The sequence below is a fragment of the Falco biarmicus genome, chromosome 1, assembly GCF_023638135.1.
Source record: "Falco biarmicus isolate bFalBia1 chromosome 1, bFalBia1.pri, whole genome shotgun sequence".
Classification (NCBI taxonomy): Eukaryota; Metazoa; Chordata; class Aves; order Falconiformes; family Falconidae; genus Falco; species Falco biarmicus.
In genome coordinates this window covers 119694415-119708611 of record NC_079288.1, presented here as the reverse complement: position 1 = coordinate 119708611, position 14197 = coordinate 119694415, and the positions used below count along the sequence as shown (strand labels likewise).

At 45.3% G+C, this 14197-nt stretch overlaps 1 protein-coding gene across 10 annotated transcripts in view; it reads left to right on the top strand.

The window, feature by feature from the left end:
• Positions 1–1967: 1967 nt before the first annotated feature.
• Positions 1968–14197, top strand: part of LARP1B (La ribonucleoprotein 1B) — a 32486-nt gene continuing 20256 nt past the window's right edge. For 3 of the 10 annotated variants that reach the window (XR_008819386.1, XR_008819379.1, XM_056324244.1), the window contains exons 1-3: positions 1968–2421; positions 10313–10374; positions 11458–11517. Coding sequence is in view for 8 of the 10 variants with exons in the window: in XM_056324244.1 (XP_056180219.1) it covers positions 2145–2421; positions 10313–10374; positions 11458–11517 (399 nt within the window). In the remaining 2 variants the exon portion in view is untranslated. Of the gene's footprint in view, positions 2422–3547; positions 3641–8012; positions 8092–8433; positions 8456–10312; positions 10375–11457; positions 11518–14197 lie in introns of those variants that run through there. The other 7 variants (XM_056324189.1, XM_056324198.1, XM_056324168.1 and 4 more) reach the window with 7 other exon arrangements.

Below are 14197 nucleotides of genomic sequence, written 5' to 3'. Positions count from 1 at the left end.
AGTAGCATAACCATTGAGGTGGGTGTTTTAATTTCAAGCCTTTGCCACAAAAGGTCATTAATTTCCAAAAAAAAACAACAAAGCAGCAAGCACCTAGAGGCGGGGTTCTTTGGGGTGGACCTGGGCCCCAGCCGCGCGGTGTGACCCCATCACACCTGGCTGAGTGGCACTGGGCTCGGGAGGGAGGTGGCCACGAGCCACTTCAGCCAGTCAGGACAGTTGAAGTGCTTGGTGTTGCAGAAGGTGGCCCCTCTTCTTTTGAGCTGCTACTGTACCTGCAGCTCCAGAGTAATCCTAAAAACGCCTTGGCGCCTGAAGAAGTGCGAGCTACGGTGGGGTTCGTTGGGGTTTTGGTGGGTTTGCGGTTTTCTTTCTGACGAAGGGGCAAAACTGCTACAACCTCCTTAAAGCAGACAGTAGCGTTACCCCAAACGGAACATGTTTTGCTGCTGCAAAACAGTGGAAATACAGTTACTTGTGACACTTCTTTAAAAATATTTGACGAGCTTTATAAAAGCCTATTTGAGAATTCGCTTAGCTCATTAAAGAGGTATTGGGGTTTTGGTTGGGTTTTTTATTTTGGAAGACCTTTTATAAGTAAGGAAGTAAAATGGGGCCATGAGACTGAACGCAAGAGGTGGGGTAGGAGAGGGTGTCTTTTTTTTAAGGTGTAATCGAGGAGAATTACAGGAGCAGTGGGAGCCTGCAGAGAGGGAAAGGGGTGATCAATGTCACGCGGCAGTGGCTTTCCCCGTTCTGTGCCCACAGTGCTTCTGGGATAAGGCAGCGGCAGAAGTGCCGGCGTAACCTCCTAACGAGTCCAGTGCAGTGTGCTGCTGCGAGGCGATTTCTGGCAGATTTTTGACAGAAAGTAGAAACGTGGAGGGGACGGGGCACGATACGAAGGTGCCCGCCTGTGGCAGTGCTGAAATGACACGCAATGCCCTCACTGCTTGGACCCAGGGATGTTCTCATGTGCCCGTTGAACACGTTCTCTAGGCTGGGCTGCCGGAGGGGCTGAACCAGGTGAGTCCACTTTGCTTCAACGAACCACACTTGTCCTCCTGCTGCGTTTTGAGACCCTGGTCACATCGTGCAAGTATGGGAAAGACCTAGAAACCCAAAAGGCCCAGTGCGCGTCGCTTGGGAGCTTGAACCATCTTGGGTGCATCGGTGATGGAGAGCAGGCAGGAGACGGGCGCTGCCCTGTCCTGCTTTCACGTCCTGTGTTGCTGCCGCCTTCACCTGCGGTTCCATTTCAGCCTTCCACCCAGGCAGCCGCTTTCAATGCGACTTGATGTTTAAAAAAAAAAATAAAAATTATCACGGATTCTAATAAGGTGTTAAAAACTGAGGCGTGCCCTCGCTCTACAGCTGTTGGGGTGTGCCTTTTTTTTTTTGCTTGGTTTTTTTTTGTTCAGTGTGTGTGCGCCTGCGGGAGCGGGGTGTGCGAGAGCGCTTGGTGCCGGGCGCCCTTTCGGGCCCCGAAGTGGACTTTTTTTTTTTTTTTTTTTTTCTCCTTTTTAATTAACGCACACGATTAGTGCGCGGTCGGGACGGGGCACGGCCGCTGACGAAGGTGCGGCGAACAGCCGAAGCGAGTGACGGAGCGTTGCGCGCAGGGACATGCCCCGGGCTGCGCTCGCCGCCTTACCGACGCGGGCGCTCGTGGCGCCGTCGCCCGGGGACAGCGGGGCCGTCCCGCCGCTTCCGCGGGGGGGGGTGGGGGAGGCTCGCGCCGCCGTGCTGGAGCGCGGCCGCCGTGAGGTCATAACGCAGGGGAGTGCCCCCAGGCCCCGCCCCGCGCCTCGCTGCTACGGCGGCCGCCGCCCGCGCACCCCCTCCACGCGGGCCGGCGCGCAGCGGGGCCGGCAGCGCCCGCCCGTCCCTGCGCAGCGGCCCCGGGTCGCTCTGCCCCGCGCCTGCCCTCGCGGCAGCGGCGGGAGGCGTCCGGCCCCCGAGCGGCGGAAGGGACGCGGAGGGCAGCGAGCGGCGCCGCGGCCCGGCCGGGGGGGGCTGACAGGGGATCTCCCGCAGCCCCGGCCGGCGGGGCGGGGCGGGGCGGCGGGGGGAGGAGCGGGCCCCCCGCCTCGGCTTCCCTGCGGCCGCCCCGGCTGGCGGCCCCTCGCGGCGGGCGGCAGGGCATGTCCGCGGCGCAGGTGTCGGCGGCGCCCGCCGAGCGGCGGGGCTGGGGCGCTGAGGGCGGCGGCCCGGCGGCCGGCCGGCCCGCGGAGTCGGAAGAAGCCCGGCGGCCCGAGCCCGGCTGGCCCGGCGGGGAGGAGGCCGCGGAGGAGGGCGGCCGGCGGCGGCCGGCGGTGGAAGCCCCGCCGCCCAAGGAGAACCCGTGGACGAGGCGCAGGGCGGCGCGGGACAGCCCCTCACCGCCCGCGGCGGGCGGGCAGCTCGTCCCGCAGGACCCAGGTGCGGCGGCCGGGCCGGGCCGGGGAGCGGGAGGGGGGGGGGGCGGCGTGTGCGGCTTCCTCGGCGTGGGGCTCGGCGCGTGGTGTCGTGGGGTCTTTTGGGAGCGAGTCGCGCGTGTTTGTCGCCGCTCGGCGCGGCGCGGGTGCGGGGCAGCCCGGCGGGGCCGCGCTGCCTTGTGACATACATGGGCAGAGGAGGGAAGCGGGGCGGGGGCGGGGGTCCGGCGGCCGCGGGGCCCGGCGCGGGGCGGGGAGGGCCGAGCGGGACGGCCCGGGGCTGGCGGGGGCAGCGGCCGCGCCGGCAGCAGCTCCCGGCCGTTGCAAATGGGCTCCGCCGGGCTCGGGCACCGGCTCGCAGGGCTCGCAAGCGACTCGTTTCGCTTTTTCTTTAGAAACGTGGCTAAGCCCCGTTGGCCTTACCGCCGGTCTGCCGGGGTTTTTTTCCCTAATTACAGAGTTGGGCCCTTTCTGGACGATCCGTTACTTGGTTTGGCTTTCTGGAAGACTTGGGTTGCGGAGGCTTTAAATGTTAACAAAAGCGGTCGGCTTGCCCTGCTCCATCGCTTCCCGCATGAGCAGCCTGAACCCGGAGGGCAGAGCAGCCCTGGTGTAACGCTCGGGCCTTTAATCCCTGCGCGCCAGATGAAGCTACTTTACGGGCTCCGTGCCGACTGGAGGGGCAAGTGGCTTTACAAAAAAGAGGTGGCCTGACACTGCCAGGCCTTATGCTTGGGCTAGCAAAGAGTTCCTAGAAGTTCACAGCTTCTGGGAGCGTTGTTCTCGGCAGGGAGCAAACCGCTGGCCTCAGAATACGTATTTCAACCTGCGCTTCCCGAGAGTTTCAATCGCGGCGCTTGCTCCCCAGGCACCTGGCAAACCTTTCTGTGATCTCACGGTCACTTTTATCCTTGAATTAAATACGTGCTTCCGTCACAAAGAGAAATCTGTAATTTATAGCTTCAAGTAGACAGGTCACGCAAGCGGAAGAGTTCCCCAGACCACAAAGTCTTTACTTAGCCAAAGATCAAACCTTTTGGCAACATGTGGAGCCCTCTTTATCGTCTCGACTGTTTTGTTTGCGTGTCCTGACACACTCATAAATACCTGTTTATGCATAGCTTCTGGAACCTGGCTTGCTGGGCAGCAGCCTGTGGTCTTGTCCATGCATGAAAGAGAACTTGTCACTCACTTGCCTCGCCGTGGCAGTCGTAAGAATAATGGTAGGTCCGAAGCACTGGGAAAGCTGCTTTTGTTTTATTAGCACCTCGTGCTTCACCTTTTTTAAAGTTTACTTTTCCACTTCAGGTAAAACACACAAATAGTTGTAGAAGGAAGGAGGGGAAAGGAGGCAGTGAGTTCATACGCTGTGCACGTTACATGCTTAATTTGATGATTTCAGAGAACTTTGTATTTTTCTTCCGCGGGAAAGTTGCGCTTAGCGTTATCAGGTTTAATGTTAAACTGAGTACTTGCACTGGAACAGCTTTTTCAGTGGCAAGTGTATAATTGAGCAAAGATGGGAGTTGCTGTTGCTGGTGAATGGCATTGGTGAAGAACACGTGCCAGGGTGTGTGTTTTGGTTTGGCCACTGCCGAAAGCACGGTGAAGGAGCCACTGCTCTTTCCCCTGTAAAAGGCAAAGCAGCTGATCTTTCTTGGCTGTTTGAAGGAAGGAATTGCCATGTGCCTCCATCTGCAACGAGGGATGTATTTTGAAGTTACTAATTGCATGTTGGCAAAGCAAAATCAGCCACACTAGGCCCTTATGAATGTAGTAGTATGGTAATTAGTCATGTGAAATAATTAGATGAGCAGAAATACTACTGGGATGGAATGTAAAACTATCCGTCAGGAGGATAATAAAATGTAAAAGAATTTCACATCAAAGTAGCGACTGAATCCTGTTCAACTTGTTGATCCTGGCTTAATTTGTTGAAAGTTTCCTGAGACATGCACGCGTGGTATGTTCAGTGATAGTTACGCACTTGAGAAAATTGACCCCAGTCTGTCATCTTTTGACTTTCAATGTGGTGTGGTGTTCGTTTGTAACAGAGGCAAATCTGACTCTTGTTGCTGAAAGAAACTGTTAACGTCACCTGACACTAGAAAGAAAAAAAGTAATGCAAAAGGCTTAAAATCCTTGGCAAAAGAATTCGGTTGAAGTGATGCTACTATGGTCTTTTTTTTTTTTTTTTTTATATATATTGGTCTCAAATATGTTAGTAAGTTTTAATCATGCTATAGTAAACCAAACACCTAATGTAAATATGTTTGGATTTTTCACGGTATGTTTCTTAATACAGTTCAGTGTTTCTGACTAAAGCCTTCTATTAAGCTTCTCTTTTAAGCACAGTAATTTCAGAATTATACAGCTACTTTTACATCCTGATCTGCATTTAACTCATGGGAGAAAGACTCATAGCAGTATAAAACTGCTAGTGAAATTAATAGGCTTCTGACTAATCCTGGTGATTGTGGATTGTGAGTACAAGGAATTAGCTTTAGCATAGGCTGTCAAATGATGAAAGGTAACTTCTGCGATGGGTCTTCCTCCCCTTGCCTTCACTTGTAGTGCCCAGGCAATATATTGCAGTAAATCTTCGGTTCTTCAGGATGAAGCTGTGTAAGAGGAGAGGAACAGCTGCAAGGAAGAAGTCCTGTATAATCTTCTAGATAATTTTTCACGAGGTAACAAGATAAGCTTTTCTTAAATTGAGCCAACAAGGTGTATGGAAGCGGCGGAACAGCCCAGTGTTGGTCCTGTGTTCCTTGTCTTTCCCCTCTGAGTCTTGTTTTTCCCCAGCTGCTACTCAGAGCAGGGCTCTCGCAGAAGCAGCTAGTTACCCTTCCTCCGTATAAATAATTTTCCCAGGATGGAGTTGTTGAATTAATTTTATTACAAGAGTTCTCTCACCTCTTCGTTTGATGAAACCTAAAGTACTGCCCTTTTTGTAAGGTTGCAAAAGGGAATCTGAATGACAAGTTCTCTAGCCTTTCGTATAGCAGGTGTGGGTCTCTAATGATTCATTAGCTAATTATTCTAAAATTGTTCGTGAAATTTATGAAAGTATTCAATGAAATGAAATACCTGTGCTGCTTAAGTGGTTGAAGTGGGTTTGCATCCTAGTATGCTTGAATGATGCAGTTAATTAAAATAACTGCACGCTTCAGTCTTCTATGCTGTGCTCGGTTTGTCTGTCTTTGTTGTGTTTATTTCTGGGTATGGAAGAACACTTTTTATCGGGTTGATATTTTTGGTAGCAGAACCAGTTCACTCTGGTGCTCTTGTGTAAATTAATTTGCTTTAGTCTGTGGGCAAAACGAGTTGTAAAAGCACAGTTTAGTAAAGGTATACTGTGTTACTAGGAGTAGTGAGCTTTTGACTAGTAAATTGGTAAATGATCGGATTGTCAAGACTTTTTGGTGTATTTAAGGCAGGCGTTATCGTTAGCTCTTATGAATTCACTCAGTGTTTTAATAGCAGCTTTTAAAAATCATTTTAAGAATTATCCGAAGGTATGACATTGACGATTACTCCAGCCCTGAAGGGATTAAAAACATTATCTTTGCAAACCTGCTGCCTGTATTTTAGTCGGGTATAACAGCATATGTAATTTTGTACGGTAGCTTGTTTGTTTGTTTTGCTTTGTTTCTAAGCTGGAGACCTGTAATGAGAGAGAAATCCATCCTGCTGCCTACAGTCCGAGACACAGTGTTGGCTTGCTGTGCTCTAGCACGTGCTCCCTTTAGACCATAAAAGCTTTTGTAGAAATTGAGTCACAGGTTGCAGCTTCCTATGCAGAAGCTAAGAAAAAAGTGTGATGAGAAATAAAATGCAAGGAAAAGAAATAATATAATTATTATTTATTAATCTATCATATATTGGGTTTTTTTCCCCCTGTTTCTTGTTGTATTGAAAAACTGATGGGTTTTGAATGTCACTAGATGGAAGGATGCTGGTGTCATAACTTGCTGCATTGTTTAGTTGTTCAAATAGCGTGAAGAAGGTCAATCTAAACGCAGCTTTGCTATAAAATACTAGAACTATTGTAGGAAAGGATGTTAGCATAATTACTGGGGTTTTGTTGTTTTTTTTTTTTTTTTTATTTCCCAGACTCTTGGATCTAAATCCACGCTCTAGATTTAAATTATGATATACTCTAAGGGATTGGTTTGTCAGATTTGCAAGGCTTTCATGTAAACATGTTAAAACACTGGTTTTAAGTATAGCTTACCTTCTTTAAAAACGGGTTATACTGTGAAGTTTCAAACTAAGCATTGAAACGAAAATCGTGTACAAGTTCAACAAACGTGTTCCACTCAAGTTTTGAAGAGTTGTTCCGCTGGGTGATTTCAGCCACCTCCTGAAGCACTTCTGGTGTATATGCGATGTTGTTCCTTCACTGAAGGAAATACACATGCAGTCAGAGTAAAAATAACGCTTGAATATTGTCTAGAAATCCTGACAGCATAAACCGTGTTTGTATCAAAATTAGAACGTGTTCCACCTTTTGTTAATAGACTCTTTCAGAAGAAACTTGCAAATCATCCCTCCCCTTCTAGCAGAAGAAATTACTTGCTGACTAATTATTTGCAGAACTTCAAACCTTCCATTCTGAAGTACTACCACAGTAAATTTAATTTGTCTTGCAGTCGGTGGTACTTTGGTGATACATCTTTATGTACAAACTTTGCTTCTCTTGTCTCTGCACAGCATCCAGCCTGCTTTTCCTTTTCTGTTGCTGTTGGCCCAGAAGATTCTGCTGCTGTTTTGGTGGTTCCAGAATTCATCTTTCGTTTTCCAGAACTGTCATCCCATGTGTCTTGACATAACTGCAGCTGGCGTGGTTGCACATCTATGTCTTTCTGCAGAAAAGATCTCACGTTAGGATGTGGTGTGTTAAGAGGCTCGGGAGAACTATAATAAAAATGGCTTTGAAGGCTGATTTCTGTTTTCCTGTGGATGAATGACATCTTTTTTAGATGGAGTTCAGTGATTGAAAGATGGTAATTGGCGATTAAACTTGCTCATCCTTGATTTTACTTTTTTCCCCACCCCCAACTCAGCTGAAACACAGCAGGTGAAGTAACTGAAGATAACAGAATTTTTATCAAGGCAGCATGCTGTCACTGAGCAGGTTACCTTGTAGCACATGACTGAACAAATATTTTAATACAGTCAGGTTGGAATTACTAAGTGAAATAGTTTAGTTGCAAAGGCTTGTTGGGTTCTGCTGGAGCAGTGTACTAAAGATGCTGTTTCTGGGTATTCAGCACTGTTATGTGATGTTGAAACCAAACATTGGAGTAATGTTAAGCATAGAGATTTTTGCCTGAACAGTGGCTTTAGCCCTCTTCATAACAATGTAACAAATGTGACCTGGGTAAAACCAGTGATCTGATGTTTTGGTTTTTTACTCTTCCATCCTCTTCTGTTTTGTTTTGTTGGTTTTTTTTTTTTTCCTTCCCCTTTATCACAGTTTTCAATGCTTCTCGCTGAAATCCGGCTCCCACATGATAAGCCCCAGCAAGCCAGTTAGGAAAGATCAGTTAAATTTGGTTTTGAGCATGGCTCTTCTGGGAGGACAAGAAACTCGGTGGAGGGTAGGGAAGTATGGTGTGCAGTGAGATCTCGAGCCTTTTAGTTCAGAAAGGGCATCATCAACTAGGTGGTGTGTTGCCTAATACTAATTTTCTTCTTGTTTACTGTGCAAATGCATCTTCCAACTCTTGGATTGCTACATACGGATAAGAGAGATTCCTTAAAACGAGTTGGGTCTCATTCTGCTTGACTTAGATAGTCTCTCCTGCCGCCTGGAATAATATCCCATGACTAAGATAGTGCAGCGACACTGAGGCTTTTATTTTTTAATTCCTTGCTACACCCTGGTGACACACAGAAGTCCTGGCAGAGCAGTCCTTCAGCAGCAATTTAAGTAAAAGTGCTGTGAGATGGAAAAAGAGCTTCGTTAAGGTGATTGAACAAGCTAAAGAGACGTGTGTTTACAGACTACTGGAGGACAAATGCTATGGCCGGTCACTTTACCTTTATGGATAATTGGCAGTTCTGTAGGAGAAAATTACAAATTTGTTTGCTGCTCCACCCCAACAGCTGTTTGTCTTGTTTTGAAAAGGGCAATTAGTTTACTACTGGATGACAAGGAAAAATTAGGATTACACAGGCGCTGCATGTTTCTGAAAGCGGAAGGCAGAAAATGAAAGTTTCTGAAGTCTATGAAGTTAATTGAGGCTGAGTAAGAAGAAAGAGGCAGTTGGGGGGGGGGGGGCAGGGGCAGGTGTGTTTTGTCTTTGTTATAAAAAGCCAGTCTGTGGGAGAGGGGGGAAAAAAACCCCAAACCTGCTGGTAAACGGTGTGGCAGAAGTCAAAGGCTGATGGGGATTCGCTGTGGGATGGGCAAGTTGTATATAGCAGTATTAATGTAATTTACAGAGGAACATGGAGTGCACATTAGTTTATGCTTCTGATGTTGGCGGTATATTCCAGAAAGCAGAAAGCAAGAGGGCTTCGGAGTCACTGGGGCACGAGGGTGGGGTTCCCAGTGTGAAGCTGCGATAAGGAAGATTAGTCACTGGATGTGAAAGTGATAAGGGTTGAGGAGGTGATGTTATCCCTGTACACAATAGTAATCCAGTGATTTCAGGCATGTTCAATGCTTCAGGCTTGTCTTGCAATAAAATACTGAATAAGAAGTGTTGAGGAAAGGTGGTGACCACTTCTTTATGGGAAAATATGGATCGGCAGAACAGAACCAGGGCTTAGCAGGAGAGGTTAAGAGCTGGTTTCCTCTGTCTCTATTCTAATCTCAAAGAAAAATTGCCTGGTTACTAGTGGGGTTTTTCCCCCTGTATTGCCAGTGCAAAAAGTAGAACACAACTGAGATGAGTAGGGAAAAATTGCACAGAATAAGCAAATCAGGCTCATACACAGAAGGGTAATTGCACATGTATTAAAAGACACAGTAAGTTTAAACAAATTTTTTTTTTTTTTTTTCAATGTGGGTTATTGATCCTAGATCATTAGGCCCAATAATGTTGCCATATATGAGGGAGAGAGAGAGAGTTATTTCCAAGCATTGTATTAATTCCTGGCAGATATTAGTGGTAGAAATATAATGGTATAATGGACTGTTGCTCAGGAGATCAGATGAGATCGTTTATTATAAAGTTTTGGTCTTGACTCAGGATGGTTCTGAAAATGTCTGAGTGTCAGCTTCGTTGCAAATGCTTGTATTTGTCATTAAGATATCCATTGTGGAATTTGGGCATTAAAATTTATTAGTCTTAATGTAGTAGTGATAGTAATTTTCTCTTCCCCCCCCCCTTTTTTTTTTCTTCATTGCTTTGGCTTCATTATGAGCAATATGCCTGAATTTTATTTGGCATTTGAATAACTGCTTATAAAAAGAAATTACTAGGAATTTGTGAATATGTAATTGCTTCTGGGTTTGCTTTTTTTTTTTCATGCTTGCGTAATGACAGATTTCGGAAAATAATTCTGTCTTAAAATATAGTTTCTAATAGGGTGACTTCTAAAATGTGTTTCAGGGGCTCATTTTCTTTGCTGCTTCTTAGGTTAAAATACCAGGGGTTTTTGAGATAGTCTTGGCCTTATGCTGAGTAATAGCTTAAATACTGCATTATACAGTATGCTGTACATGTGGTTTTCAAGATTATTTACACTTACTATGAACATGGGTTTTTCAATGTCTTGTAGTATTAGTTAGTTTATGGACATGTTGGTTGACTTATAATACCAAGGCCTCAAAAAACCTTTGGTGTAGTATGATAGTTAAACAGAGTTGTTAAAGTGTACCTTACTCTTATGAAGTGCAGTCTAATTCTTCACCTGAAAATATTTTTCTCTCTTTTCAGAACTACAAAATTCTGCTAAAGTTATAAAAGCAGCAAAACCCAGGACAAGGAAATGCAGCAAGGTTTGTATTTGCCAGAAGGACATTTAGCAGTGAGTTACTGGACTGATTGTGTTTGAAGTCCCAGTACATGTAACCTGTTAATCTAAACTGGCATTTAGCTTGGCTGATAATATGCTAGGAAAATGAAATAATTTCAAAGGAGAATTTCTGGCTGTAAATTGTCACTATGATAAACAGCTGATATTACTGAAATAAAAAGATAGCAAGGTATTTTTAAGTTACAACCAGAAGTGTTATGTCCTGCCTTGGTAATGGTTAATTTTGAAGGCAGGAAAGCGGAAAAGGAAGGGAAATTAAAATTAGGAGGGATGCTTAAGTGGTGTATGTATGAGGGATAAGGAAAAGCCACTGCTGTTCAAGCAAGTAATGGGATTGTATGAAGATGTGAGGGTTCTGCAAAGAAAGAACATTACTTGAGCACAAGATATGCTAGATAGGTTTTGGAAATCCTTCTTGCATATTATGTGGTGTGTGCGTTTTATGTGCTGTCATAAAATTATCATTATGACAGCAAGAGACACTGAATCCTTTCACTGAAAAATTTTCTACAATTTTGTACAGCCGCCGTTCTTTAGGTTGAATAATACCTGTGCTCAAAGGTCTTCCAAAAGCTGAGACTTTTAAGCAGTAGATATCTTTAAATCACATAGGTGACTGGTTGTAAGACAACATTTAATCTGACAATTGTTTTATGTGTGCTCAAATGTCATAAGCCCTTTTAGTTTGTTTTATAATAGAATGTAGAAAATCTTGCTTGCTTGCTGTCTTCTTTTAGGCTGTGCTCACTTAAAATATTCTTCATGAAGGCATTCTTTAGACAGTTATACTAATTACAAGCTAAGGTGTGTTGGACCTGGATTTGGATGTAACTATAATGAATAGTTGTTTCTACAGTTGATCATACTCTGTTTTCAAAAGTTGTGTGTTTGTTTACTGTTGTATTTCTCAGTTTTTAAAAAATTGCTGTTCCTAACAACTCTGCTCAAAGGGGTAGTCTGGCCACTTGAGTCATGACTGACATCTTCTATATATTAAAAAGGATCAAATCTGGGAAGTTGTATAAACTGTTTGTCGTCTTTGCAGGCTGGTGATTTTGGTGATATCACAAACTGGCCAACACCAAGTGAAATAGCAAACAATGAAGTAAGTATCCATTGTTAATTTCAGTGTTATTTTTTAAAAAAACCAACATATTGACTTCTCTGTTTAATACCATTCCCCCCAGCATGTGCTTTGGGTGTTACAGGGTTGCAGCAGAAATTCCGTTAATAATTCAGGGTACTGGTCTATGCTTAACTGTCTGTGCTGGTACTGGAATTTTTGAACCCTTTGTAAGCCCAGATACATACACTCCATTAGCGGTGTGCCATGGACCTATAGGTAAAAAAATGTTTACTCCACTGTTTTAAAACTTGTTTTTCCCTTTGCTACTCGTTGGGAGGTTTGTGCACAGATGAGGCCTTTGGGGTTGTGAACCTGCTGCCCTCCCTTGTGGCTCAGAATGCTTTGTGCAGGCTGTCTTCGGATGACTTAGTTATCCTTGACCTGATAGATATTCCCCTTGCTGGATCTTTAGTAACATCTGTTCTGTCAAATTATCTTCCTTTCACTTTATCTTGAGTCATAAGCGCGTAATATATCTTGCATCTTGTGTTATTTAAAACAAGACTAGAGCACAGATTATTGCAAGCTATGAGGTGCCATTTCACTCTAGTTCTGCAGCACCCTGCGATGCTTTTACTGCTTTCTTGGTGAGGGAAACCAGAAGGTTTGGGTTCAACAGTGTGCATTGTATAATGGAAGGTGCCCAAATGGAAGCTGAAAAAGAGTATCTTAAAGTAGTTGGGCATGAATAATTTGTCCTGTGGGCTCAGTTTCTAACATGTTCCCTTCTCCCCCAGCTGATTGTCATAACTTCGTTATTTATGTTGGCAGCAGAACGTTTTCAGGTATCTAACTAGGCTTTTAGCGTTGCAGGTGAAAATTACAGATGTCTGTAGATTTGACACAACTTTACGTTTGCTGCTAGGTCGAATTTGCCTCCTCTAGTATCTTGTTCTACAGGATCTCAAAGAAAATCCTGGAGATTGCTAGAAGAGTCTTTAAAACCTGAATTGATTATATGCCCGTAAAGTAATGCTCGTTCAGTTGTTCAGATACCAGGTAGAATACTTCGGTGTGGGCATATGTCCCATCGAGGTGTAGGTGACTTAAGAAAATATGCACCCATATCTTTTGCATTCTCTTTAGTACTTCAGATCTTTATCATCTACTTGGTTATTATCAAATTTTGCTATGAGTAATGGTGTCTGTACAGTACTAGTCAGAGTGGCTGAGAGAGATGCATGTGTGGTGTTTCATAGGAATATACACATTTGACATTTTCTGTGTGAAACGGTGTGCTTTAAGAGTATTTTTTAAAATACTTTTTTTGTTTTACCAGATGGTTTAACTTGTATTATGTAGATAATAGTTAACCTTTTGCTGAATTAAATATCTGAGAATTTTAGTACACATTCATGTAACGTCTGTTAAAGTACATAACATTTAGTTTGTATTTAGTCTCAATTATTTGTCTAGGGGAAGGCTTTGCGTTCAAATTAATTATGGCGTGGTACTGCAGGATCTACTGTACATACTCCTGGCTCAAAGCTATCTCCACAACGTAGGAGTACTCTTTCTGTTTGGCAGAAATGTCTGTAAAGCTTAATTTTGCAGGTAGATATTGTATCCGATCACAGAATTATTTGGGTTGGAAGGGACTGTGAAAGGCCGTCTAGTCCAGCCCCCCTGCAGTGAGCAGGGACATCTTCAACTAGATCAGGTTGCTCAGAGCCCCGTCCAACCTGGCCTTATATGTTCCCAGGCATGGGGCATCTGCTACCTCTCTGGGCAACCTCTGCCAGTGTTTCATCACCCTCATCGTGAAAAATTTCTTCCGTATATCTAGTCTGAGTCTCTCCTCTTTTAGTTTAAAACCATTGCCCCTTGTCCTACCACAACAAGCCCTATTAAAAAGTCTCTCCCCATCTTTCTTATAAGCCCCCTTTAGGTACTGAAAGGCTGCAATGGGGTCTCCCCAGAGCCTTCTCTTCTCCAGGCTGAACAACCCCAGCTCTCTCAGCCGTTCCTCATAGGAGAGGTGCTCCAGCCCTCTGTTCATTTCTGCGGCCATCCCATGGACCTGCTCCAACAGGCCCACATCTCTCCTGTGCTGAGGGCTCCGGAGCTGGACGCGGTGCTCTGGGATGGGGGGGTCTCACCAGAGCAGAACAGAGGGGCAGAATAATCTCCCTCGACCTGCTGGTCACGCTTCTTGTGATGCAGCCAAGGATATGGTTCGTTTTCTGGGCTGTGAGAGCACGTTGCTGGCTCATGTCCAGCTTTTCATCCACCAGTACCCCCAAGTCCTTTTCCACAGGGCTGCTCGCAGTCCCTTCATCCCCCAGCCTGTATTGATACCAGGGAAAAATGAAACTTTATACTGTTTGCTAAAATGCTGTTCGTTTTGCCTTCTTTGAAACCTATCATTCTGTGGGATTTCCAAGAAGTGATGATCTGCAGGATGCTGGCAGTACTCAGAGGGACGCAGTTCCCAGTAAATGCTGTATTTTAATATGGGGAAAAAATAAATCTGTAATCATACACCTCCACATCCTCTGATCTTTGGTTCGTGTTCTGATTTAGTGGAACAGAATTGTCAGAGTTAAGACCTAGGGCTCCTTACAGTTTACATCAGTGTTTGGCATGCTGTTGAGATTGTTCAGCATCATGGGAATTTCCGATTTACATTCAATATTCTGTAAGCGCAGCTTTTTAAAGA